This window comes from Acipenser ruthenus, chromosome 41 (genome assembly GCF_902713425.1).
Source record: "Acipenser ruthenus chromosome 41, fAciRut3.2 maternal haplotype, whole genome shotgun sequence".
NCBI lineage: Eukaryota > Metazoa > Chordata > Actinopteri > Acipenseriformes > Acipenseridae > Acipenser > Acipenser ruthenus.
In genome coordinates this window covers 3,132,262-3,156,963 of record NC_081229.1, presented here as the reverse complement: position 1 = coordinate 3,156,963, position 24,702 = coordinate 3,132,262, and the positions used below count along the sequence as shown (strand labels likewise).

Sequence of the window (24,702 nt, the reverse complement as noted above, 5' to 3'; positions counted from 1 at the left end):
TAAGGGTCTGTATTTTTTTCGGGGTTAATTAGCAATCCCCTGTATAGGATCCCCTGTACGGGGTAGTAATGTAAGGATCGTATAGATCGCGTCACAGATAGATCTACTGGGCTTTTCCTGGGTTTATTTGAGTATACTTTGAGGAAAGACCCAGAGCTTGCAAACGTGTACAACATTAAACCTGGCATTGCCAAGTGCAAATGAAACCAATTATAATTTGTTTTGTAACAACAGCACTTAAGAAAGGCTTTTGAATATTGAACTGCCGTTATTATCAAGTCGTTTGAAAATATTTGAGATGATTTAGATATGGAAAGTATAAAAGATTCGTGAGTGCAAATTTGACCCAAACGGGAAGCTGATCTGAGGAAACAATGCACAGGAAACTTCTTACAAAATAGTTGCACTTCTCCGTTCTGGTGAGACAGTGAGCCTGAAACTAGCAGCCTGACTGATTGCTGAGTAAATCCAAGGCACAAGTAATAATCCTGCAGGTAAGAAAATACTTGGTGTTTATTTATTATTAATATTAAACACTATTATTGTTTTAAGACTTGTTGGCTTGTTGTTTCTGATATCAGGATTGTCACTGAGCTGTCATGTGTCTCGAGTTAGGCATTATGTTTGTAAGTGTCTCACAGAGGGCTGTTTCTATCCATGTTGAGAGTATATATCTAGCGCAATCTTTGTTGTGTCTGATACAAAGAGCGCAAATTCAAATGAACTGTTTAGAGGTAGTCGCCTTATAAACTTAAATCGAAATAACCTAAATAAATAAATAAATAAATAAATAAATAAATAAATAAAGTAGCCAAAACAACACTAATTACCAAAAAAAAAAAAAAAAAAAAAGAGGTGCCAGGGCGCAAGCAATGACAATAAGACCGTTGTTAAAAAGCGCACATTCAAAATCATAACAAGTTTATTTGAAAGAGTATTGTACGTACTAGTGTTAGATTTTATAATCACGTATTCAACATCATATTTGCAAAGCCGTAGTATCTGCAGAAAAAGGCACGTAACCCGTAGGCCAGATGGGGCAGTGCCACCGCCTCTTTTGCCCGTCCACTTATTTTGCTCTGTGTATTGCGCTATTATTCAATGTTTTGCTATGCTTTGGCATTTAAACGGTTTAAAATGAAATAAAAAGTGTAAAGGCATTCAGATGACACAAGAAGGCCGACATTGATAAAACAAACAAACAAACAAACAAACAAACAAACAAAATGATACACGCACCCTACAGTGTGATACCATAAAAATGAGTGGCTGGATTTGCTGTCAATTTTTTGGTTGGATCAGCTGTTCGTTCATTTTTTTAAGGTACTGTAGTTATGCAATGTAGCTAATGCAACTGTGTGAACAAGTCCCTCCTCCCCCGAACCTCCAGAAGATTAGCCACCACCGGCAGTCCTGCGTCAGTCAAACGGTAATTAAATCAGTCAGGATTTGTGAAATTAAATTATTATTATTTGTTTATTTAGCAGACGCCTTTATCCAAGGCGACTTACAGAGACTAGGGTGTGTGAACTATGCATCAGCTGCAGAGTCACTTACAATTACATCTCACCCGAAAGACGGCGCACAAGGAGGTTAAGTGACTTGCTCCGGGTCACACACAGTTAGTCAGTGGCTGAGGTGGGATTTAAACCGGGGAGGTGCTGGTTTCAAGCCCTTTTCTTTAACCATTGGACCACGCAGCCTCTAATGTTTATTTAAGTGAAGTAGGCTACAATATTTGTTTTCATTAAAAAACGTGGTGTTTATTGAAATTAATGTTCAGCTTTCATATTGAAGCTTCTTGTGTACTGCATGATTCATTCAATCAAACCAAGCAGCGTATGAATTTGCTTGTATCGTTCAAGGCGTTTTTCAAATCAAGTAAGCTCATTTCATTCGTGTATAAAAAACGACAATAGAGTCGCAGTCCTTCTTTCGCAGCCAGTGTCATCGTTATGGCGTAAATGGTAAAGTAATCAAATGTCCCTGGCAGTGGACGGTCTCTGTTTAGCTAATGGATAAAACTGTGTTGAGAATGGTAAGAAAACGCATCTGAGAGCAAAACATTTAATGACATTTTTTAACTTTCATAGCTGAAGAAGTCCTGGGGCTATGCCTTCTCAAGCTCAAATAATGCAAACATGAGAAAATTCGGAAGACCTTTGAATATTTCCCTTGGTTTTTTGTCACTGACATTTTACTCTCTGCAAAATGTAAAATATAATTGCTACTAATTATTATTACCAGTCCAAAACCAACTAGTTCTATACATATATGCAGTGTGGATTAATGGTTAAGGCTCTGGACTCTTGACCGGAGGGTCGTGGGTTCAATCCCAGGTGGGGGACACTGCTGCTGTACCGTTGAGGATGGTACTTTACCTAGATTGCTCCAGTAAAAACCCAACTGTATAAATGGGTAATTGTATGTAAAAATAATGTGATCACTGTATAATGTGATATCTTGTTTTTTTTTTTTGTTTTGTTTTTGGACAAAATTAATTATTATGCTAGGGTTTCATTTTGTAATCTGGTTATTTATTTAGCAGTTTTACTTCGTGAGATGTTTGGTCGAAATAAAACTGCATTCTAAAAAATATTATTTTCGTTTATAGCTGAAAAATGTTGCTTTTGGCTGTATATCCAAGCATTCCATTTGTCATTTTGATTGCTTCCCCAAAGAAATGAAGGAACAGCCTGGCTATGTATTAGTAAGCCTGATTAGAATGGTTAGCGAGTCTGTCTGAAAACTCCTTTCCTTTTCCTTAATGGGGGGGGGGGTTGACAATAAGCCACACTGGGGCATTTATGACCAGTAGTGGCAGTTTTACCATTTTGCTGCCTATAATTTGGGGCCACCACTTTCAGTTTTTTTCCTCCAGGGTAAATATTGTTTTGTTTTTTCACATCAGCACGGCTCAGTGTCGGACCAACACCTTTTGCACTTCTAAGGGTTATTTAAAGAGTAAGTAGTGGGGTTCCAATAACACATAGCGTCATACGACCCCACGTGTTGCTATTAAAACGTGGGGACGTGTAACGCTATATATTTCAGAACCCCACTGCTTACATTTTAAGAGCTGATCATTTTAATAAATAAAGTAATCAATTATTTATTCCACGATTAATCCGAAACTTATTTAAGAACAGCTGCATCGAATAATAACACATTGGTCTTTTTTTTTTTTGCATCTCCACATCCAAGCTGTTGACCTCTTCCTCTTTCACTGTTATTTCTCTTTTCACTGTTGTACACCAAACCACTGTTATAAATAAATACTTGTGGTTTGGGGTAGTTTCATAGATAACTGGGTACCTTACAATGTATGCATTTATTATTATTATTATTATTATTATTATGATTATTATTATTATTATTATTACTTAGTCATTTAGCAGACACTTATATCCAAAGTGACTTAGAGAGACTTGTGGATGAACTATGCATGAACTGCTGCTGCTGCAGAGTCACTTACAATAGGGTATCTTTTTTTACATCTCATCCGAAGGACGGAGCACAAGGATCTTAAGTGACTTGCTCAGGATCACACAAGGTGAGTCAGTGGCTGAGCTGGGATTTGAACCTGGAATCTCCTGGTAACAAGCCCTTTTTTTAACCACTGGTTCACCAAGCCTACCTATTTAATAGAAGAACCCATTAACACCAATTGCAACACAGTAGACCAAATATATACTGAACACAATAAGATAAACCAATTACTGTATTCCATTTCATAACAAAAAAGAAGGTAAAAAAAAATACATGCCTGCGTGACACAAGACAAACAGTTTAACAACGCACTGGACCGGTATTGAGTCAGTATGGATCACATGCAGCTGCTCAATGTTCATTGATAGTTTATGGATTTTCGAAATGTGTATCAGTAGTAAACAAGACACCAAAAAGCACTTGATATGTTCTGAAGTAGTGTACTTAGTTTCTGTTGAACTAGCACGTCATATTGGAAGTACAATGCAGGAAACTGTGGTGAAGCACAAGGCAGTTCAGAGGGTGTTTCAACCTCACATTCTATGTCCATCTCACATAATTAACTGCTCTATCATCTAAAATAACTACGTTGAGACAAGCTAATGAACATTTAAATATAGCTTCGTTTATAGTTGGTGGCAATTTGGGTTTGCATGTATTTCTACTTTTCTTTTACAGAGAGAAACTCACTCAGAAATCAAATAACCCAATTAATATTACAATATGGGAAAGGTATATTGCACGTAGCAATTTGACATGTCGTGCATTGTTCAAAGTAATAAGATGCTTATGCCCAAAGCATGTTTTTGACAATATACTTTATATTTTTGACAACATAGTTTTGTTTTCAGTATGTAGAATATGGTAAGAGCCTAATGATATCTGCTATAATACTAGCTTGTTGCAGTGCAGATAGGCTGTACAAACCCCAGCCCTTCACCAGTGTCACATTCTCCATCCTGGTCACCATAAAGGGACATTGTGGCCCTGGAGAGTCCAAAGATGAGCAACCAGACTATTCACCTGGCTTGACTGTTTTTTGAAGAGACGCTGAAATAACTGAATCTATTAAGCCTAAAAACCAGGACCAGAGGAGGAGGCTGTGTGGTCCAGTGCTTAAAGAAAATTGTTTATAACCAGGAGGTCCCCGGTTCACATCCCATCTCAGCTACTGACTCATTGTGTGACCCTGAGCAAGTCACTTAACCTCCTTGTGCTCCATCTTTCAGGTGAGACGTAATTGTAAGTGACTCTGCAGCTGATGCATAGTTCACACACCCACGTCTCTGTAAGTCACCTTGGATAAAGGTGTCTGCTAAATAAACAAATAATAATAAATAACAGTTGGAAATTGATTCATGTTGTTAATTGTCTTTAGGAGAAATTCTAGTTTATAATGGGGCACCCTTCACAATGTCCAGGGACGATTTACGGACCCATCTTTAGCAATACAGTATACTATAAAAATACAGTGAACTGACGTCTGAAAAATAGACCCCATAGTTTCTCCCCATTTCCAGCGTAGAGCTAACAAACACATTGATACATACTTTTATTTGAAGCATTTATCTAAATTGCAATCAGGTTTTTAGCATTGTTCAACTACATACTATCCTGCAAAATCATAAAATAACACCTGATAATTTTATAAAACTACAACCAAACAACTGTTTTTTTTTTAAAAAAATTAGTTGGTCCTTTTTAAAAACTAGGAAATCCCCTTTTAAAAAATGCATGCTCAAATCATTTCTTCTTTTCTTGGAAGTCATTTTTGGGCATTCAAATGCACTGTCATCTGCTATCTAGAAGTAGAAGTGATGTAAACTATGCAACAATGTTGCCATTGCAAGTCATTCTGCACGTATTCTCTCAATACTGGAGAGTTAGAGAGGATTGTAAAGCAACACCTTTTATTTTGTTTAACCAAGTGAGACAGAACTTTAGATTCAGTGGCCTGCACAACAAATATAGAATTACCCATACTGCACACCTCCCCTATTCCCGTATACTCGAGTTTATATTCTTGATCTCTGTATAAAGAAAAAAACAGATTCACTGACCATATTTTTGAGTCTTTGAGAAGAAAACATCACCTAATTTATTGCTCTGTTTCTGTAATCTTTCCCTCGTTTGTTCAGGAGCTCGTATCATGGACTCAACCAGGAGATACCGTCTCTCCTGCTGTCTTTTACAAGGTAATTCTTAACAAATATATTTTCTTAGTGTTAAGAGAATTTTCCACACACCATTACCGGCGTGGGACCCATACAATGCAGGTACCATACACAGTTTCAATGATACTCAAAAATGCCAATTTTGAATTAAGTAGACATGTTATTTTTTTGAGGGGATGTTTTAAGTGTAGGATTGAGGATTATAAAGCTTGGTCATCAGGATATCTGTTTGTGTGTTTTTCTCCCATCTAAGCCATGTGCTCTCTGTTTTTAATAAATGAAATAACAAAGCAAAACACAGCGTGGCGACAGGAGAACAGGTACAACATTATAGATGTGGTGGCACTTTGAGTGAGTGGAGAGAGAAAATTGTAAGTAGGGCTTCTGATTTTTGGTGTTTTACCTCTCCTTTAAGAATTCAATTGATCCCTGTTAAGCATTGTGTGTATCTCAATCACAACTGAGAAATGTGTTAATAGAAAAATTGATTTAATTTACAGGGTTTTTTTTTTCTTCTGTGAAAAAACTCATCGGCCAAGCCTTCATTTTTCATTTACAAGCACGACATACAATAAGTGACTGATCTTTACTCAAGCTATCATGAAAAATAAAGTATTTTATGCTGGACACAATTGATTTCAATCGTTATGTGCAACTGAATTTATATTAATAAAGAGGAGTAGCTTCTGCTTTGAAATGAAAAAGTAAAACTTACGATTTAAAAGACCACTTAGTTGTTTCACAGAAAAAAAATGACGTAAATTAAATCGATTTTACTATTAACGCATATTGAGATACACAAATGGCTTAACGGGTATCAATTTATGTTTTAAAGGAGAGTGTAAAAGTCAGAGTAAAGCACCATAAATCAGAAGTCCCAATTGTAATGCATGGTTCAGTCTAGCTACAGTAAATATTTTACAGTCCAAACATTCCTATCGCCTGGTAAACTGCAATTTTTTAATTTTTTTATTAATGCTTTCAAAGCATGAAAAACACATATTTAAGATGACTAGGTAGCCCAGATATCAATAGGTGCAATGCATGTGCTTAGAAAAAAATCTAAATTAACTGGAATGGGTTACCTAGTCATGTTGTTGATGCTAAATCATTTGGAATCTTTAAGACCCGACTTGACAAAGTTCTGAGATCAATCATCTACTAGGAACCGGACTATCTTAGATGGGCCAAATGGTCTCCTCTTGTTTGCAAATGTTCTTACAGTAGTATGCACATTTATAGAGCACCTCAAGATTAGTCATTTACTGAGCTTTGCAGACCAAAAAAAAAAAAAAAAAAATCATTTACTACATAAATTCGTCTTTGCAAACCCATCTTACACGAAACTCATTTCACTGCTTTAAGACTGGCCTTGAAGCAGTGAATAGTGGATTATAAGTGAATTTATATCAAAAATAGTCAGTAGACATAACAATGTGTTCTGTCGTGCCTTGCAGGTATTGTTCTAAGTGTAGTTTGTGATGCCTGGACTGTGGAAGTTCCAAAGAAGATCTCAGCATTGCAAGACTCCTGTGTGATCATTCCATGCAGTTTCTCTTATTCTTCTAATCCACCCCAGTCTTTCATAGCAGTTTGGTACCAGTATGCAAGCAGGGGCTACCCAGTGGTTTATGATGGCAGGAATCCCAGCGGTGTCATTGACAAGTTCAGAGGACGTACGGATTTGGTTGGTGATGTGAGTGGCAGGGATTGTAGTCTGAAAATCAACAATATAACCAGGAATGACAACGGAGAAAAACTGTATCCATGGATTGATCCAGATCATATTTCTTACAGAATTTACACATTTTATGATAAAACTGTGGAGCTCGCTGTTACAGGTAGGTTTCTGTACCCATTATTTTAAAACGTATATTAAGGTAACGTACAGATGGGGCCCAAGGTTTTGCATCACCTAGAATTTTCGGATTGAAAAAAAACCAACTATATGAACATAATTTCGATCTTTTATTTAACATCATGTAATCAAAGAAACTACCAAATTATATTGTTCAAAGTCCGCCCGAAGCCATTACAGTAACACAGTATTTCATGTTAGATTTCAAAAGGTCACATTTTTCCATTTTTGTCGGTTTTTCGTTCAGTATATGGAAAACTATGTAGTTCAATATGTTACCGTAACATTATTCAGCAGGTTTCATTCGACTTTAAGAAGCAAAATTAGTTATTTCTATAAGGTGATGCAAAACTTTTGTCTCCATAGCTGTATAGAACATTATTATAAAGAGCACGAATACTTGCTTACTTTCTCTGACAATTCATCTCATTCAGACTATGCAGATTCCCCTGAGATTTCAGTGCTTGGCACAGCGGTCAATGGCAGTTCTGTTAGGGTCACCTGTAGCACTGTCCACACTTGCCCAGCCTCCCCACCTAATTTCATCTGGAGCTACGCTGGTGATTCAGTCTCTTCCCATCATGAACATCAATCCAATGGTCGCTGGAAATCCACTTCAGTTTTGACATTGACGACGTCACGCAATGACGACGTCAGAGAGATGACTTGTAAAGTTGCACACCCAGGAGGGAAGACCGCAAGCAGCATCACATTATGTGAGTACTGGATGACAGGAGTCTTGGTGGTCCAGTGGTTAAAGAAAGGGGCTTGTTACCAGGTGGTTCCCGGTTCAAATCCCAACTCAGCCACTGACTCGCTGTATGTGAACCTCAGCAAATCACATAACCTCCTGATGCTCCATCCTTTGGGTGAGATGTAAAACCCAGGTCCTATTGTAAGTGACACTGCAGCAGCAGGTGTGATGTGTAGTTCACCCCCAAGTCTCTGTAAATCACTTTGGATAAAAATGTCTGAGAAATGATAATAACTACCACTATTATTTCTTTTTTTTTTTAATACAGATGCTCCCAAGGATGTTACTGTTTTCTTGGCTAACAGAGCCATAAAAGAAGGAACTGCTGTTATCTTAAAGTGTGTAAGTGATGGAAACCCAGAGCCCCGACACTACCAGTGGTTTCAAACCCGAGGGAGGAAGACCATTGACTTAAACAATGATACACAGCTTTTAGAAATTTCAAATGTAAGACGAGACAGTGTCTACAGCTGCACGGCACACAATGGGCTTGGGAACAAGAAGTCAGAGCCTGTGACTCTTCCTGTCGAGTGTAAGTACATGAGTATCCTCAGGAGCATGCTGATGTGTGTGTCAAACAATTCTGACAGCAGAACAGAGTGAGGCAGTTAGAACATTATATATATATATATATATATATATATATATATATATATATATATATATATATATATATATATATATATGCACACACAATTACTCAATTACTTTTTTCACTCAAATCACAGACGTCTTTGACAACCACGTAAGACTAAAAAGGATAACTCCAGCTATAAGTTTGGTAGACGAGGGAGCTTGATGTGTGTGCATGCTAATAAAACACGTTCTTTGCTGCCAATCCAGTGAAGTTACACAGCTAACCTCCTCCTGTTCTCCTCTGTGTGTGTCTTACAGATGCTCCAGAAATTGACGCTGACTCCCACTGCACTCTCCGAGGAGGAGCAGTCACGTGCAACTGCCGTGCTGTCGCCAAACCTCCAGCTTCCATCAGCTGGAACATTCATGGAACTTCAAGCAGAGAGACTTTGAACAGTTCCAGTACAGTCAATGGAAATGTGGTTACTGGCGTTCTGACAGGGAGTCTGGCATCTCAGGTTAACATCTCCTGCTCTGCTGCTAACATACATGGGGATACATCCTACCATCTACCCTTCGTCACAGGCAATGACACTTTTATCTATACAAGGAATGCATCACTGTCTATCATCCAAGGCAAGTGTAGAACATAGATGCCCAACCCCCTTCTAAAAATACTGTGTTATTCGGTTGGACTGGCTTATTGCATTTCCCCAGCATGCAGAAGCACATTCTAATAAATAAATAGAATAATAATTAAAAAATTGGACTGAGATTCCGTAGAAATAGCAGTGTGACGTCTCCAAAAAGTCGATAGAACCTTTCATGCAAAAAAAAAAAGCTACAAAAGAAAAATGCAGGTTATCCAATACTAAGTTTAATTGCGAAATCAGAATATATGGCAGGAATACAGTATTTTTCTAGCCCTCTCATGAAAGTAATAAAATATACTTGAAACTCGTGAAAAACTTTTAAGATGTACTCTTGCTGTGTTTGATGATAATTTAGACTCCTTACATCACGTAAAACATGTATATGACAGTTATTGAAGTCTTTAAAATCGTAAATGGAATTGACATAGTTAACCTGAACTAATACTTTAAGCGCAGCACAGAAACTAGGATCCGAGGACACAGCTGGAAATTGAACGTAGATAGACCTTTAGGACAGAGCGAAGGAAATACTTCTTCACGCAGAGTAAAGTATCGCCCTCTGGTGGTTACGTTTTTGAACTGCGGCAAGCATTAATTGTTTTTCAAAGGATAATCAATAAAACATTGTCTGTCATTATTTAAACTGTAACGACATTTATTTATTTATTTATTTATGGATTTATTTTTTTATGTCACTTTTTTTCATTATCATGAAAGCGAGATATAAAAACGAATGCATCTTTTCTACTTGCAGCATTAATAATATGACTCACACGCTCCCCCTAGAGGTTTTCTGAAAATGTTGTAACTCGGTAAAGCAACTTGACCACAGTACTTTATTACAGTATATAGAAACTAAGATAGACCTTCTTTATCCAGCATTGACCATCTTGTAACTGGCAGCAGATTGCAGTGTATTTACCAGTGTTGTCCGTTAGAAATGATTCCTTTCACAGCCTCACTGCTTTAAACTGTGCTCGTATACCAAATGCACAGACCACATGCTTTAACATAGGGTTTTATAGTCAGCGAACAATTGTATTGTATGATTCTCTCAATAAAGTTATACAGGTGATGTAAAGTGAATATTTTTAATTAGATTTTTTTAAAAAAAATTTAGAGTGCCTAATTATTAAAGTGATTTTCACATTTTTAAAATGTTCTATTTTATTTACAAACCATTTGATCTGACAGGACGATATATATATATATATATATATATATATATATATATATATATATATATATATATATTTACCATTATTATTATTATTATTATTATTATTATTATTATTATTAGTAGTAGTGTGTGTATATATATATATAATTTTTGTATTATTATTGTTTATTCCAGATAATATCAAAGTGTATGGATCTGCTGCAGCTATTGGTATTTTGGTTATGATCATAATAATTGCAGTTATCATATTCAAGAAGCGACAGCAAAAGTAAGTATCGTTAAGCATGGTTAAAATTTCCAAATAAGCATTCTTCAATTACTGAAGAACGTGACCCCTTCACCTAATAAACCCTTGAGCTGTGTAGGTCTCATTGCAAATGAAGCCCGGAATTAAATTTCACTTACAGCAATGGCAGTGTTTAGCAAAACAAACCTTTATACAATTATCTATACAGTGTGTAAAAAAAACCAACTACCTAACTACAATAAAGCAAAGAAATACATGCTGTAAGAAAGAGAGAACACTAGGAACGTTTTCTGACGCTAATTTTATATTTACCTTCTAGACAAGACACGAACAGCCCGGCTCACCAAACCCTGGGTTTATCGGAATATAAGAAAGAAAGTTTAGCGCAGCAAGATGCCGCTTTATATGTCGAACAGAATACGCGCAAGAACACAGCGTATGAGTGCAGGCCAGCTGGTCAGCAACGCCATCAAGCAGAACAAACGAAGAAAAACGAAGAAAACTGGCAGGACGATTATATGCTTCCGGACTCGAGGGAGGACGCAACGGATGAAGCGATTTATGAAAATAACTGCCAGTTTCCACTAATGGAAGAGGTGCGCACTTATTGGATAACGCTGCAATTACATTTACTGCGTCACTAACAAATAATACAAAAACAAAGCATATATATAATGTCAGGCAACTTAACCAGGACCAAAGTTAGACCTCGTTAAGTCACGGTTACCTGACTCATAAATATCGCTTTGCTGGCATTGCTGGTTTTGAGAAAATGGCAACCCTAGGAAATGCAAAACTAGCCGTGTTTATTTATTTATTTATTTATTTGTTTGTTTGTTTATTTTAATGTAATAAGTGTTTATAATAACATCGGATATATCTATATATATATATATATATATATATATATATATATATATATATATATATATATATATATATATATATAACGTAAGCATTTTGTTTTTACCTTATTAACGCGTTTTTTAATTAACTACTGTATTTGTAGCTTGAAATGTTTACAGTTTGTAACTGTACGTTTTAAAAGTATCTTTAAATAGATAGATAGACAGACAGATAGATAGATAGATAGATAGATAGATAGATAGATAGATAGATAGATAGATAGATAGGCGGTGCATTTATATATTAACTTATTGCTTATTTATTGGCACAGGAAATTCAAAACTCCCCAGACGAGGCAATCTACACAAATATGTGAGCTGCGCTTTCAAAGAGGGGTATCCTACATCTCTGATTGAAGAAGCCACGATGTTGTCGATCTTGACAAGAGAGGGTTTTATTTACCAGATTGGAATCCTTGCTGGGGTTCACTGTACCTGAATTGTATCACTCATTTACTCCCAAAAGAACCCCAGACAGGATGAAGATGACCACGCCATGCAAACTAACTGAGATGAAAAGGAAACGGCGGGAAACAAACAATGATAAATTAAACAATTACGTTTATTTTATTGTAAATCAGAATGGAAACCAATTCATTTTTTTTGGGGGGGGGGGGGGGGGGGGATTAATTAGGGAACAATGGGATCCACCATTATATATGATCCACAATATATAAAGAGATGTTACATGTGTGTGTGAGTTTTTCAGTGTAATATATAAATTAGCTGTGTGTATGCTCGTTATTATTTACTTAGCAGACGCCCTTATCCAGGGCGACTTACAATTGCGATAAGATATCACATTATTTTTTACATACAATTACCCATTTATACACTTGGGTTTTTATTAGAGCAATCTAGGTAAAGTACCTTGCTCAAAAGGTACAGCAGCAGTGTCCCCCACCTGGGATTGAACCCACGACCCTCCGGGCAAAAGTCCAGAGCCCTAACCACTACGCCACACTGCGACTGACCCTTCTTAATTTATTAAAAGCAGTGGTATATATGGTGATAGACTCTAGGAGTATCCAATCTCATTCTCACCAGGGATAATCCCAAAATAACCAAGACTTCAAATAATTGTCACAACTTGTTTTTTTTTGTTTGTGTTTTATCAGGATTATATTTTAATTTTTGTACATACTTTCATGGGTTTTAATATACGATTAATGGCAATTTGTTGTTTTCAAGATTTCAAACTAATTTTAGAAATAGGATACATTTATAATAATTTAATAGCGTTCATTTGTATTGCAATGAAAATTAGTAAAATAATAAAATCTAGCATTGTAACACTGTGTCAGTGTACATTACTGTCTGAGAATGCAGACGCTGTCTCCTGTATTATTATTATTATTATTTATTTCTTAGCAGACGCCCTTATCCAGGGCGACTTACAATTGTTACAAGGTGATGTCTAAAACGTATTGCTTGACAAAGTTTATCTAAATGAATGTATTGAAGTAGACAGACTTTAACTTTGCTCCATGCTAAATTACTCAAACTACAAAACACAAAACAGTGCCTTGTTCTGTAAGATTGGAATAATGTATGCAAATTCTGTCTACCGTTTCCTTGAAAAACAAGACAAAAATAAAAATTGCTAATGAAATGCACGTGATAAAGGGCTTAATGGTGTTAATTAGAGTACTACTTAAAAGGATCACCCTACTATTGTCACCCCATGTCTTAGTGTAGTCATCCACATGCAGGCAATGATGTATCTCACTGAAATAAAGGAGCTCAGTTGAGTGTTTTAACACATGTTTATAATGGGGGGGGGGGGGGGTTTAGACAATGTAGACTGATGGCCCTCAGAAAGCAGAGGCTCTTGAGTGACCAGGAAATCAAGCAACTAACTCCATCCGAAACAAAAAAAGTCTGTTTTCAAATGTTATTCACAACAGTTCTGCCATTGTTAAAATAAACACTGGGTTACGTCAGCTTGTATTTTAACAAATAATATACACCAAAACTGCACATATAAGGCTGTAAATCTACCACGGGGTTTCTAGTGACAATGATTAAGGACTCAAGGTAGTGCTCTCGTGGTTTATATGTCACCAGAAACCCTTGATAGAATGATAGCCTTATTATACACAGTTGGGTGTACATTATTATTATTATTATTATTATTATTATTATTAATAATAATAATAATAATAATAATAATAATAATAATAATAATAATAATTTATTTGCTGAAATTGTTTCTCTACATTACCCTTGTTACATGCACATTAATGCTAGAGAGATCACAGACACCTATCATTTCTAAATTTCTAAAAGCAGAATAGATACTGTGTACACATTACACGATTCTCTCACCTGCAGAGCATTGATCGTATTTGCTTTGCAATTGTTGTTTTGTTTCCGTTTTTCATGACATCATTTGATTTTTAATAAATAAATAACACACACAAAAAGAATGATATGTGTTTTCACCAGCAGGGGGCACAATAGGCAACGAAACTCTGATTTTAAGTTACTTTTAAACATTTTTTGTAAGTGAAATTTTATATACTTAACACAGAAACAGGACCGGAAGGAAATATACAGCATATATTAAAAAAAACAAACAAAAAAACAAACAAAAAAACAAAAAAAAAACCCGCTAGTTGGTGTTTTTAAGCGTTTATCTATAATGTCTGTATTTCACTAAAACATTAAATACATAAAAAATACGAGTTTGAAGATAACTTATTCAAGAACTGTACGCTTGTATTCATCTTCCGGGAGTGTCAAACTCCATGGAGTGTGTATATTTAAGATACACGACCCTGCTACGAACACGCGACAATTTGTGTATTTGGTGACCCAACTTTTAAAAAAATTGGTAAACGTAGTGCGGAAATACAATCAATAGCGTCAATAACAAATAATTTCAACGCTGCTCATATCATCGTGTTTGGCTCCAGATCCCCTCTGTACCGCCTACCCACATTTTCCCTTTCTTCCTGTGACATCATACGGGTAGATTGTAATATACCTGCAGCAGGTGTGAGCTATCAGAATCCCTCTCGGAGCTGTATCGAACAGGTGAGAATCTTTTCAATCAATAGGCGCTGGCTACTTTGGAGTTATATAACGTGATAATATGATTTTTTACGATTCTTTTTAAAGTCAGAATTGCATCGTGGTGTTGTCTGATACATTTGTTGTCACCGTTTCTTAACTATATATATATATATATATATATATATATATATATATATATATATAAGTTCCCTTGAGAAAGATCTGTACAACACATCGAAACGTTGGGGCAGCTGGCTCTTTGAGCTAATATATTTTTAATTGATTATTATTGTTTTAAGTTTGGCTTTCCCATCTCTCACTCCGTGGTTGTAAAATAGTTACTCTCTTAGTATGTATGTTGTTCCTGAATCACTAAACCTCAAGCAAAAATAAATAAATAAATAAATAAATAGTAGTGGAATATAATTAGATTTGATGGATGTTTCTAGTTGTTTTAATGTCATATAATAAAAACGATTTGAAGATACGTGGTGTACTATGTGTGAACCGTTTTGGGATTGCAACTAGATAATACGTTTACAGTAGAACATAAATGGACTATTCTGTGTATAAGTGCAAGGTTAAATACTATTGGAACTATTGTTACCATCGGGGTCTCAAGACAGCCTCCTGCCGAGTGGATTCGGGGTGTAATGCCATTCCAGGGCGTGTCTGAGAATGGCATGATAAGATTCTCCACCAGATAATAATACTAATTACAATGTGTGTGTGTGTTTTGTATAACCCACCCAATACTCGTACATTTCCTTAAGGAAACAATTGAAGTTTTAATGAAATATATTCACTTTAATAATACTCCCCCCCCCCCCCCCCCCCTCTTTTTTTTCACTGCGCGAAATGTTGAATTTGACACTTAAATTTAAAATATATATATATATATATATTTTTAATGATACAAATACATTTCGTTTTAAAATTAGTGTCAGTGTTATTTGATAACATTTGACTAACAGTATAAATACTTTTAGAAGCAATGGATTCGCAGGACTGCGTGTTTTTAACGTTATGGATTTTTAAACATAATTTTTTTAAAGGGTTATGCAAAGTAATATCTTATATGTTCCATAATAAAAATAAACATCTCTTGCTGTTACTGGAAGCTAGCTCTCTTGCGTTTTCTCATATTCTTCATCATTTTATCATTAAACCACCAGTATACTTACACGGGGGTGTATGGGCTATTTTAGCTGCAAGACAGTTCACATAGTTCTTGCCTCTTGAACTGGTTAGGCAGGTTGTTCCTGTTAAATGTATCACTAAGCTGATTGTATTTCTTCTAAACAAAATTTTGGTTTCCTTGCTGGTAGTTTTAATGTTTAAATCTGTGTATGTGTGTATTACATCTACACTTTGACAGATGTTTAAAAAAAAAAAAAAAAAAAAAAATCCCTTTCCAATTTCAATAAAACCTGGCGAGGACCTTCTATAGCACAGTAGAGTAAAGAATTTGGAGATCTGTGGAGGTGTCCTGTCTGTCTGTCTGTCTGTACCTACATGTGTTGCTCTTGACTTTCAACATAACACGTCTCCATAATTGCGGTCACATGACATGCTTGTTTCTAAGATGGTCGTCTATGAGTTTTAAGATGCTGGCTTCGAATGGTTAGGTACAAAGTTGTAATTCATTAGAATAAGTTTTGGCCATGGGTATGGTTCATTAAATAAATGACCGTCGCTTTTAGGTTTAAGGTCATACAGACCAAATGCTTTCAGATATTTTCTTCAAATGTGATGTCCTTACAAAACAGTACTATAGTGTACAACAGTACTTTTTTTGCTGTATTTTGTAGTAATACTATAGGACATCATAACAGTGCTATAATGTTTTATAGTAGTACTATATACAGTAAAACCTAAAGGTATGGCATTTCATGGTATTTTGAAATAGTACTATTAGACAGTACAGCTCTACTATAAGCTACAGTGATACACAGCACATTAGTACTGCTGTAGTACTTTTTCTAAGGGTGTACAGCTGCATTCTATGATACTCTCCTTATGGGAGGCTGTGTGGTTAAAGAAAAGGGCTTGTAACCAGGAGGTCACTGGTCCAAATCTCGGCTCAGCCACTGACTCATTGTGTGACCCTGAGCAAGTCACTTAACTTCCTTGTGCTCCGTCTTTCAGGTGAGACGTTGTTGTAAGTGACACTGCAGCTGATGCATAGTTCACACACCCTAGTCTTTCGGATAAAGGCGTCTGCCAAATACATTGCAGAGATTCCACGTACTGAACATTGAATTTCAACTGAGGCATTGTAAGGCTATGAAGAACTGTGCCTGTTAACTTTCTGGAATGTTTTGACATGGGCAATTTTATTATTTTTATAAATTAGTTTTGTGACAGTTTAGGTGAATGTTAACTTCGTACACTGCTAGTTGTTTAATGCACCACACAAATAGAACTATGTAAATACCACGTTTCCCACAAAACATTGGTGAGGGTCACCATTATTATTATTATTATTATTATTATTATACATGGTGGTGGTGTGAGACCCCTGCATAATAATTAGTTTGATGATAAACCTGCTAAACAAACTTTGCCACCAGTACATGAACACAACAAAACACAGCCAATACCAAAGAAACAACAAGGCCTGCAGATTTAATGTTTCATCAACAGCAGACAGGGATACCTTTGTGGAAGAGCAGAATAACGCAAGTACTCTTAGAAAAAAAAATAAGCAACATAAATTTAGCAGGAAATTGCCTCAGCCACATGCCCTCCGCGGGACGTTAGGCAGTTTAAACTGACGGCCCTCAGAAAGAAGAGGCTCACCATCCAACTCCACCCTCAAAAAGAAGCCAAGCAAATATTCTACTCAGATTCTTGGTAACAATAAATGTAGTCCCCCCCCCCCCCCCCCCTCCCCTCCCCCTCCCCCTCCAGATAGAATTACAGCCTTATTATGCATAGTTATTCCTTTTAATAATAACAATTCACAATGCTTTCTCTTGGGGTTCAACTATCTGGTGCTAATAATGCTTTGGTTTCACAAATACATTTATGATAACGGTCAGGCTGAAAAAACCCCCAAAATAATCAAGACCAAAGAGATCCCGTATAGCACAATCCATTGTGTAACTAATCACTGGGCAACATTTTTAACTATCTTGAATAAATCGTAGCTTTTTGCCAGTGTCCATGTCTGCTTAGCTTGAGGTAACGGTTCGTCCTCTTCTTAATTCATTTGTATTTATTTTATTGTCCGTCTAGGTTAAGCTGCTGGAAAAACCAAATTGGAGGCAGTTATGGCAGCTGGAAAGGGAAGCCCGGCTCTCATGGGCATTTTGATTTTTGGAAATGTGATTATTGCGGTAAGTTCCAGGGAAACTGTAGGATCAAGGCTGGGTTGAAACCTGGAACCCAGGATGTGAATGGTAGCAGATTCAACTGACTTGTAACAGAGTCTGTGCAAGTGTTAATCTAAAGTAAAACTCTCTTTAAACTACAAGGACAAATGGTTCAATATTTGGTGTTTTGGGTCTGGTTTTACATCCCTAACGTATTGCCTAATGGGAGATTTTATTTCAATTATCAAACTTCCCCTTTATCTGACATGTCTGCTAGAATTAGGGTTTCAGTGAAACTTCATGCCTCCAACGTTGAGTGATTTTGTTTTTTACGGGATTTTAAAAAATGTTGCTCGGCAGGACTAAGAGAAACAGTCACCAAAGGGCCTTGCCCTTACTTTGTGGCTGGCTTTGTATCACAAAGATAGATGATAGTATCTGGTAAGTAGATTCAGGTAGTCAATGCAGCAGTTTTAATCGATACATAAACAGCTGCTTTAGGAGACGTGTCATTTCCTGTGCTGCTGTTCCAGAATGTCCTCCCCTGTATTAGTGGATGTGAAACCTTTTGTTATCGTAAGCTGTTCACTGAAAGCATGACTACCACCCATCTGTGCCATAAAAGTTGCTTCAAGTCACCTGCGTACAAACCAGGAAACTCTTCTCCTAAGTATCATTTTAAGAACTCTGTATTGCCTTTTTTAAAATGTAATGAGACTGTAGGTTGTTACTCTACATGCAAAACAAATTGTAAACAGCAAGGCATCGATGTTGATATTAAAAGGCAGTTTAATACATTTATGAACGATTCCATTTGGCCGATCTGTCTCCGGTAGCTGATTGATCTCAGAACTTTTGTCAAGTTGGGTTTTAAAGGATCCCGGTGATTCTGCCTCAACAGCATGACTAGGTGACCCATTCCATACCCTCACAACTGTTAGAAATGTCTCCTACCCTCTGTCCTAAATCTATCTCCACTTCATTTCCAGCTAAGGTTATATCTCTATATCTTCTTATTTATTTATTGGAAATATGATCTCTGTCTTCCACAGCTTTGTGGCATAACACTGTTTGCTGTAACGATATGGGTAACCGCCGATGGATACGAGCTGTATCCTATCATGGCTGTATCCGGAAAGGATGACGTCTTCGCTGGAGCTTGGATTGCCATTTTCACTGGATTTGCCTTCTTCTGCACAGCAATCTATGGGATTTTTGCTGTCCTTAAGGAAAGCCGCAGCATGATGTTACTGGTCAGTACAGAGATATTTCTACTGGATGCATCCACTGTGATGTAACATTTCATTTCAAGGCTTGTGGACCTTTTTGTTCATGAGTTTCTGCGATGAACAGGCAAGACTGCTAAATGGCTTGTAACACAGACCCAATAGCGTCACTCCCTGCTTCAATTAATTTGTCCCAATATGGGGTGTGTACATTTCTTTGGGATATTCTTGCCCATTATCAATAGCTGACTCCCATCGATTCTGTTACCTGAGATATATTATTTGTTATTTGCGACCAAGCCATAAAACAAACTTCTCCCTGTGTGTCTATATATGGAGATAGATAGGCCAAATATATATATATATATATATATATATATAGGGCAGCTGGCTCTTTGAGCTAATATATATATATATACATATATAATTTATTTCTTAGCAGACACCCTTATCCAGGGCGAAATTGTTACAAGATATCGCATTATTTTTACATACTATTAGATTTTTTTTGTTTTACACATTATTTTTACATAAAATTACCCATTTATACAATTGGGTTTTTACTGGAGCAATCTAGGTAAAGTACCTTGCTCAAGGGTACAGCAGCAGTGTCCCCCACCTAGGATTGAACCCACGACCCTCCGGTCAAGAGTCCAGAGCCCTAACCACTACTCCACACTGCTGTTATGGTGGTCCACTATGAAAGGCGCTATATAAAATAAAGGATTGATTGATTGATTGATTGATATAATTTGAGATTGTGTGAGTATGAATCATTCTTCCTAATGCTCTGTTCTTTGTTCATTTTAGTATCTGATATTGATGGTGATCATCTACATCTTCGAGAGTGCCTCTGCTATCACTTCGTACACCCACAGAGATTATGTAAGCGCTGGCAAACTCATTTTCTTGGCTGATGGGGATACCAGATTGAATCTCCTCTAAGTTTTATTATCCCCTGGCAACCATTATCAATAGTATCTGCAGGGTACAGGCACAGCAATGATTTAACATACTAAATCTCTTTAGCCTAGGAAATATAAAAAGAAGGGAAAGAGGGGACTTGATTGAAGTCTAGAAACTGAACAATTTGTTTCTTTTCAGCTGGTCGCCAACAGCGACTTCGTTAAGAAGCAAATGCTGCAGTATTACGCGGATAACAGCGAACCTGGCCGTCGAATCACCACTGTGTGGAATCGAGTCATGCTTGATGTAAGGAATCCTTTTTTACGATTTGAAGTATTGCAAGCTTTTGCGCTGCTTTGTCTGATAGCAGTGATTGGGGTTGTGCATCAGACAGGTAACTTCAGGTTCAACGCCCATGAATGTTTTATTTAAAAATATATACATTTATTTATTTGGCAGACGCCTTTATCCAAGGCTGTTTGCAGGTGTTACAGGGCAGTAAAGGGTTACATTGCAAGCTTAATATTAAATACAATGTAGTTTATAATAAGTGTGTTAAAGTAATAGAGATAAGCATACAATATTGTAGACCTTGTTTGCGTGTTAGAATCATAAACATATATAATATTGATTGATATTCTAAGATTGTCATTGTTAGAAGCCCAGGAAATTTGCAAAATGTGTTTTAATCTGTATGCTGGTGTGGTGTATTCTTTCCATTTTGAAGCACCATGAAAAATAATGATTGAATCAGATACAACGTGTTATTATTTGTTTATTTAGCAGACGCCTTTATCCAAGGTGACTTACAGAGACTAGGGTGTGTGAACTATGCATCAGTTGCAGAGTCACTTACAATTACATCTCACCCGAAAGACGGAGCACAAGGAGGTTAAGTGACTTGCTCAGGGTCACACAATGAGTCAGTGGCTGAGGTGGGATTTGAACCGGGGACCTTCTGGTTACAAGCCGGTTTCTTTAACCACTGGACCACACAGCCTCCTATGGCAAGGAGGTCCAACGTGTTGCACCTCCTTGCCATAAACAAATTGAACTACCTCCATATGAATACATTTGTTTTAGGTCTGTTTTGAAACAAATGTTTTTGTTACTGCGAATGCTTCTGACAGCACAGGGAGTTCTGTGTAATTCAGTTAGAGTAAGGGGGGGGGGGGGGATATGTGTACTGAATTAAATAATCATTTTTCTTTATTTTCAGCTTAATTGCTGTGGTACGGATAGTGCTCTTGACTGGGTTGATTATACCTCAACCTTCAGGAACCAATTCCCAGTGGAGGACTACCCCTGGCCTCTGAACTGCTGTAAACGCAAGGCAAATTATGAAGTGGTCAACCTGGATGCCTGCAAGATTGGAAACCTGGACTTTATGAATGGAAACGTAAGAGCCTGTAGTGACCCTTTCCATTAATCGTCTCTATTTACTGTGCATTTACACGGTAGTTAGTCTCTCTGAACTTTACTCGGGGTCTTGGACCAATGCTGTGACGATTTGATAGTGAATCAGCTGATATGCAAAGAGCTTATATCAATTTTGGGCAACAGTTTACAGTAAGCATCACTAATGACTGTGTGTGTATTTACTGTAGTTACTTATTACATACATGTGTACTTATGCACAACTGCAATGTTATTACGCATAGTTACCGTGAACTTAATGTGCATTTTGTTTTGCATGCTATAACCCTAATCCTATCCCTAGCTCTTGTATTTGCATATGTCCTGCAAAATGATTGACTTGTCAAGTACATTGTAACTATGCATAATAACACTGCTGCTTTTCTGAGTCTTTACACTTTTACTGTAACCCTAAAGGAATGTCTAATAAGCTATTGCTTTTGCAGACTTGTATTGCGTTTGCACAAATTCTGAATAACTCCGTACAGTTCTCTTTCGTTATTTCAAGATTCAAGGACGGTTGGACCAGGTTGATTTGAAATTGCATTGTTATTATTTATTATTATTATTTATTTCTTAGCAGACGCCCTTATCCAGGGCGACTTACAATCGTAAGCAAATACATCCATTATATTTTACTGAATAACCAATTCACAGTTTTAAATATTTCCGAAAGTCAGATCGTGAAACGAGGAGAAAGCGCTGTATTAAACAAAACCAAACGATAAACAACAAGGTGACCGAGTTTATTATTTGTTTTGCAGGGTTGCTTTTCCCACATCGAATCAGTCTTTTCTAGGTATGCCTGGGCTGTTTCCTGGTTTGGATTTGCTATCCTCATGTTTACGGTAAGCAAATGTGTGTTTTTTTTTGTTTTGTGATAATGGTAATGGTTACTCTGCTCTGTAAACAAGTAGAGCTTAAATATGCAGGACATCTGCCAAGAGCACTGTTGAAACGTTGTTTTATTTTCCAGAGCAAGACATTTTTTTATTTCTTATACTATTGACCAATGGGTTGTAAAACTATGGCCAAAACTTTAGCATCATCACCCTATAGAATTAACTATTTTTGCTTCATAAAGTCGAATGAAACCTGCTGAATAATGTTACGTTAACATATTGAGTTACATACTGCTTCCATATTTATACTGACAAAAAAAAAATCACTTTGTAGTTTCTTTGATTACATGATGTTAAATAAAAGATCTAAATTATATTCATATAGTTTATTTTTTTATTATGTCTCAATCCTAAAATGCTAGGTGCTGCAAAACTTTTGGCCATGGCTGTTCATGCTACTATATAATTTGCTAGTCTCTTACAAAAACAGATCACATGAAAGGGATTCATCTAAACTTACAGAAACAGACCAATAATGACATTTTCTTAGGCACTTATTTTCAGAAATAAACACTGACGTGATAGATTTCAATGCTTTATTTGGTGATGCAGACACATGACAATATTAAGGACCGAGGACTTCATTAGCCTCAGCCTTGTTCTTCGGAGGAATTGACATTTGTAGTTGGGACTGGCAGGACAAAGGCTGCCGATGCTAAAAATATAGAATGATTTAGCAAAGGACATGGGCTGCCATGGCTAAGCCACCTCCCCCTGTTGAAGGAGGTTGATTGACAAAAGGCAAGAAAGGATAGTTATGTAGCCAGATGAAACAAGCAATATTTAAACGGACCCAACCCGACAAGCATTGCCCAGGATGTGCACCCCTATGCTAAATGTGCCAGTATTTGCCATGTTTGTTTTTCGTTAAACTGTATTTTGCTTTTTTTTTTAGGCTCTGGTGATGCTGTTGGCTATGGTGTACTATGTCAAGCTCAGATAATGATCTCCACCTTTCCATTCCAGTCCAAGATTTTGTAAATAAACAGCAAGAACAGCCTTTTTTTTGCATGATTTTTAATTACTCGAAGGATCCAGATTATGTTATCCAGGAATGTATTCCCTCAAACATTAAGATAATAATTTAGTGCCATTTCTGGAAGTTACTGCAAGGCTGACATCTTCCCCCTTCCTCATTTCCACCATTTTTGTTTTCTTCTTGTGTTTAAAAGCAAGTCTGTATAAGTATTCACACACAAACCCCTCACCATGCAGAATAACAGTTACAAACTGCTGTCAGGCAAGACACAAAATGTTGGATTATGCATTAATTTTTGGATTGCAGATATGAGATTAAAGACCAAAGGGGTGTCTAATTTTAAATGTTGCAAAGTTTATACACCATGACTTAGTGTTTTCTTACTGTACAGGTTTTAAAAGATCACCAATTGAATTGAATCTTGGTGCAATTTAGCCCCCTTTCACTAGCTGCTGGTTTCACAAACCCTGGTTTAACTCTTGCACTGATGTTAATTTAGGTATGCTAGTCCAAGACTAGCACTAATCGGGGTCTGTGAAACAAGCAGTTTTTAAATCTGCAGTTTTAAAGTATGCTTTACAAACTGAATTTACATAATCAGAGCTACAGAAGAGATTAGGCTGTTGCCTTTTTTTTTCTTTTGTGAAAGCACATCAAATCACGTAACCAGTTTTGGTGAAAATATTGTGCTGTCTAATCCTAACACTGCAAAATGTGCTTAATGTTAATTCGACACTTCACAACATCACGAGACGGAGAGTAATATTTGTTTATTCAGTGAAATCCAATGTTGTAACTTTGCGTGTGGCATCGTGCTCTCTGAATTCATGCAAACCAAAACTACTGTACTACTTTTGTTTGTTTCTATATTGTAATTACATGCTGTAATACACTAATAAAAGTGATTGAGACATAACTGCTCCTACTCGTTTTGTTCAGTCAGGAAACTCCTGCAATATTTACTAAAACACAGAATAGACAGCACTACCACATTATACCTGTCATCTTGCGGTACCCCAGTGTTATCTGGGGGGGTGGGGGTCTCATCTGTAGTCCGCTCGCATGCAATTCATTTGCACATGCCTATTTATATCTCGTCTGC

At 36.7% G+C, this 24,702-nt stretch overlaps 2 protein-coding genes across 3 annotated transcripts; both read left to right on the top strand.

Annotated features, from left to right (window-relative positions):
* The first annotated feature begins 235 nt into the window (after positions 1 to 235).
* Positions 236 to 12,439, top strand: LOC117433587 (sialic acid-binding Ig-like lectin 5). 2 transcript variants are annotated; one of them, XM_034917404.2, is made up of 9 exons: positions 236 to 494; positions 5,628 to 5,684; positions 7,121 to 7,504; positions 7,956 to 8,237; positions 8,544 to 8,807; positions 9,170 to 9,436; positions 10,859 to 10,952; positions 11,251 to 11,527; positions 12,109 to 12,439. In XM_034917404.2, the coding sequence occupies exons 2-9, from the start codon at positions 5,639 to 5,641 to the stop codon at positions 12,151 to 12,153; spliced, it is 1,659 nt and encodes a 552-aa protein (XP_034773295.2). In that variant the 5' UTR covers positions 236 to 494; positions 5,628 to 5,638; the 3' UTR covers positions 12,154 to 12,439. The 2 variants fall into 2 exon arrangements, with proteins under 2 accessions (XP_034773295.2, XP_034773293.2); XM_034917402.2 differs by having other exon boundaries at positions 239 to 494; positions 9,170 to 9,487.
* Positions 12,440 to 14,790: 2,351 nt separating this feature from the next.
* LOC131709058 (uroplakin-1a-like) lies at positions 14,791 to 24,516 on the top strand. Its single transcript, XM_059010731.1, has 8 exons — positions 14,791 to 14,875; positions 18,095 to 18,195; positions 19,224 to 19,424; positions 20,208 to 20,282; positions 20,502 to 20,609; positions 21,523 to 21,702; positions 22,484 to 22,567; positions 23,517 to 24,516. The coding sequence occupies exons 2-8, from the start codon at positions 18,130 to 18,132 to the stop codon at positions 23,562 to 23,564; spliced, it is 762 nt and encodes a 253-aa protein (XP_058866714.1). The 5' UTR covers positions 14,791 to 14,875; positions 18,095 to 18,129; the 3' UTR covers positions 23,565 to 24,516.
* Positions 24,517 to 24,702: the final 186 nt, after the last annotated feature.

Coding starts and splice junctions, on each gene's coding strand:
- LOC117433587 (XM_034917402.2), top strand. CDS start 5,639: ATGGACTCAACCAGGAGATACCGTCTCTCCTGCTGTCTTTTACAAG. Junction 10,953..11,250: donor TTCAAGAAGCGACAGCAAAA/GTAAGTATCGTT, acceptor TTTACCTTCTAG/ACAAGACACGAACAGCCCGG. Junction 11,528..12,108: donor AGTTTCCACTAATGGAAGAG/GTGCGCACTTAT, acceptor TTATTGGCACAG/GAAATTCAAAACTCCCCAGA.
- LOC131709058 (XM_059010731.1), top strand. CDS start 18,130: ATGGCAGCTGGAAAGGGAAGCCCGGCTCTCATGGGCATTTTGATTTTT. Junction 20,283..20,501: donor CGTACACCCACAGAGATTAT/GTAAGCGCTGGC, acceptor GTTTCTTTTCAG/CTGGTCGCCAACAGCGACTT. Junction 22,568..23,516: donor TTGCTATCCTCATGTTTACG/GTAAGCAAATGT, acceptor TTTTTTTTTTAG/GCTCTGGTGATGCTGTTGGC.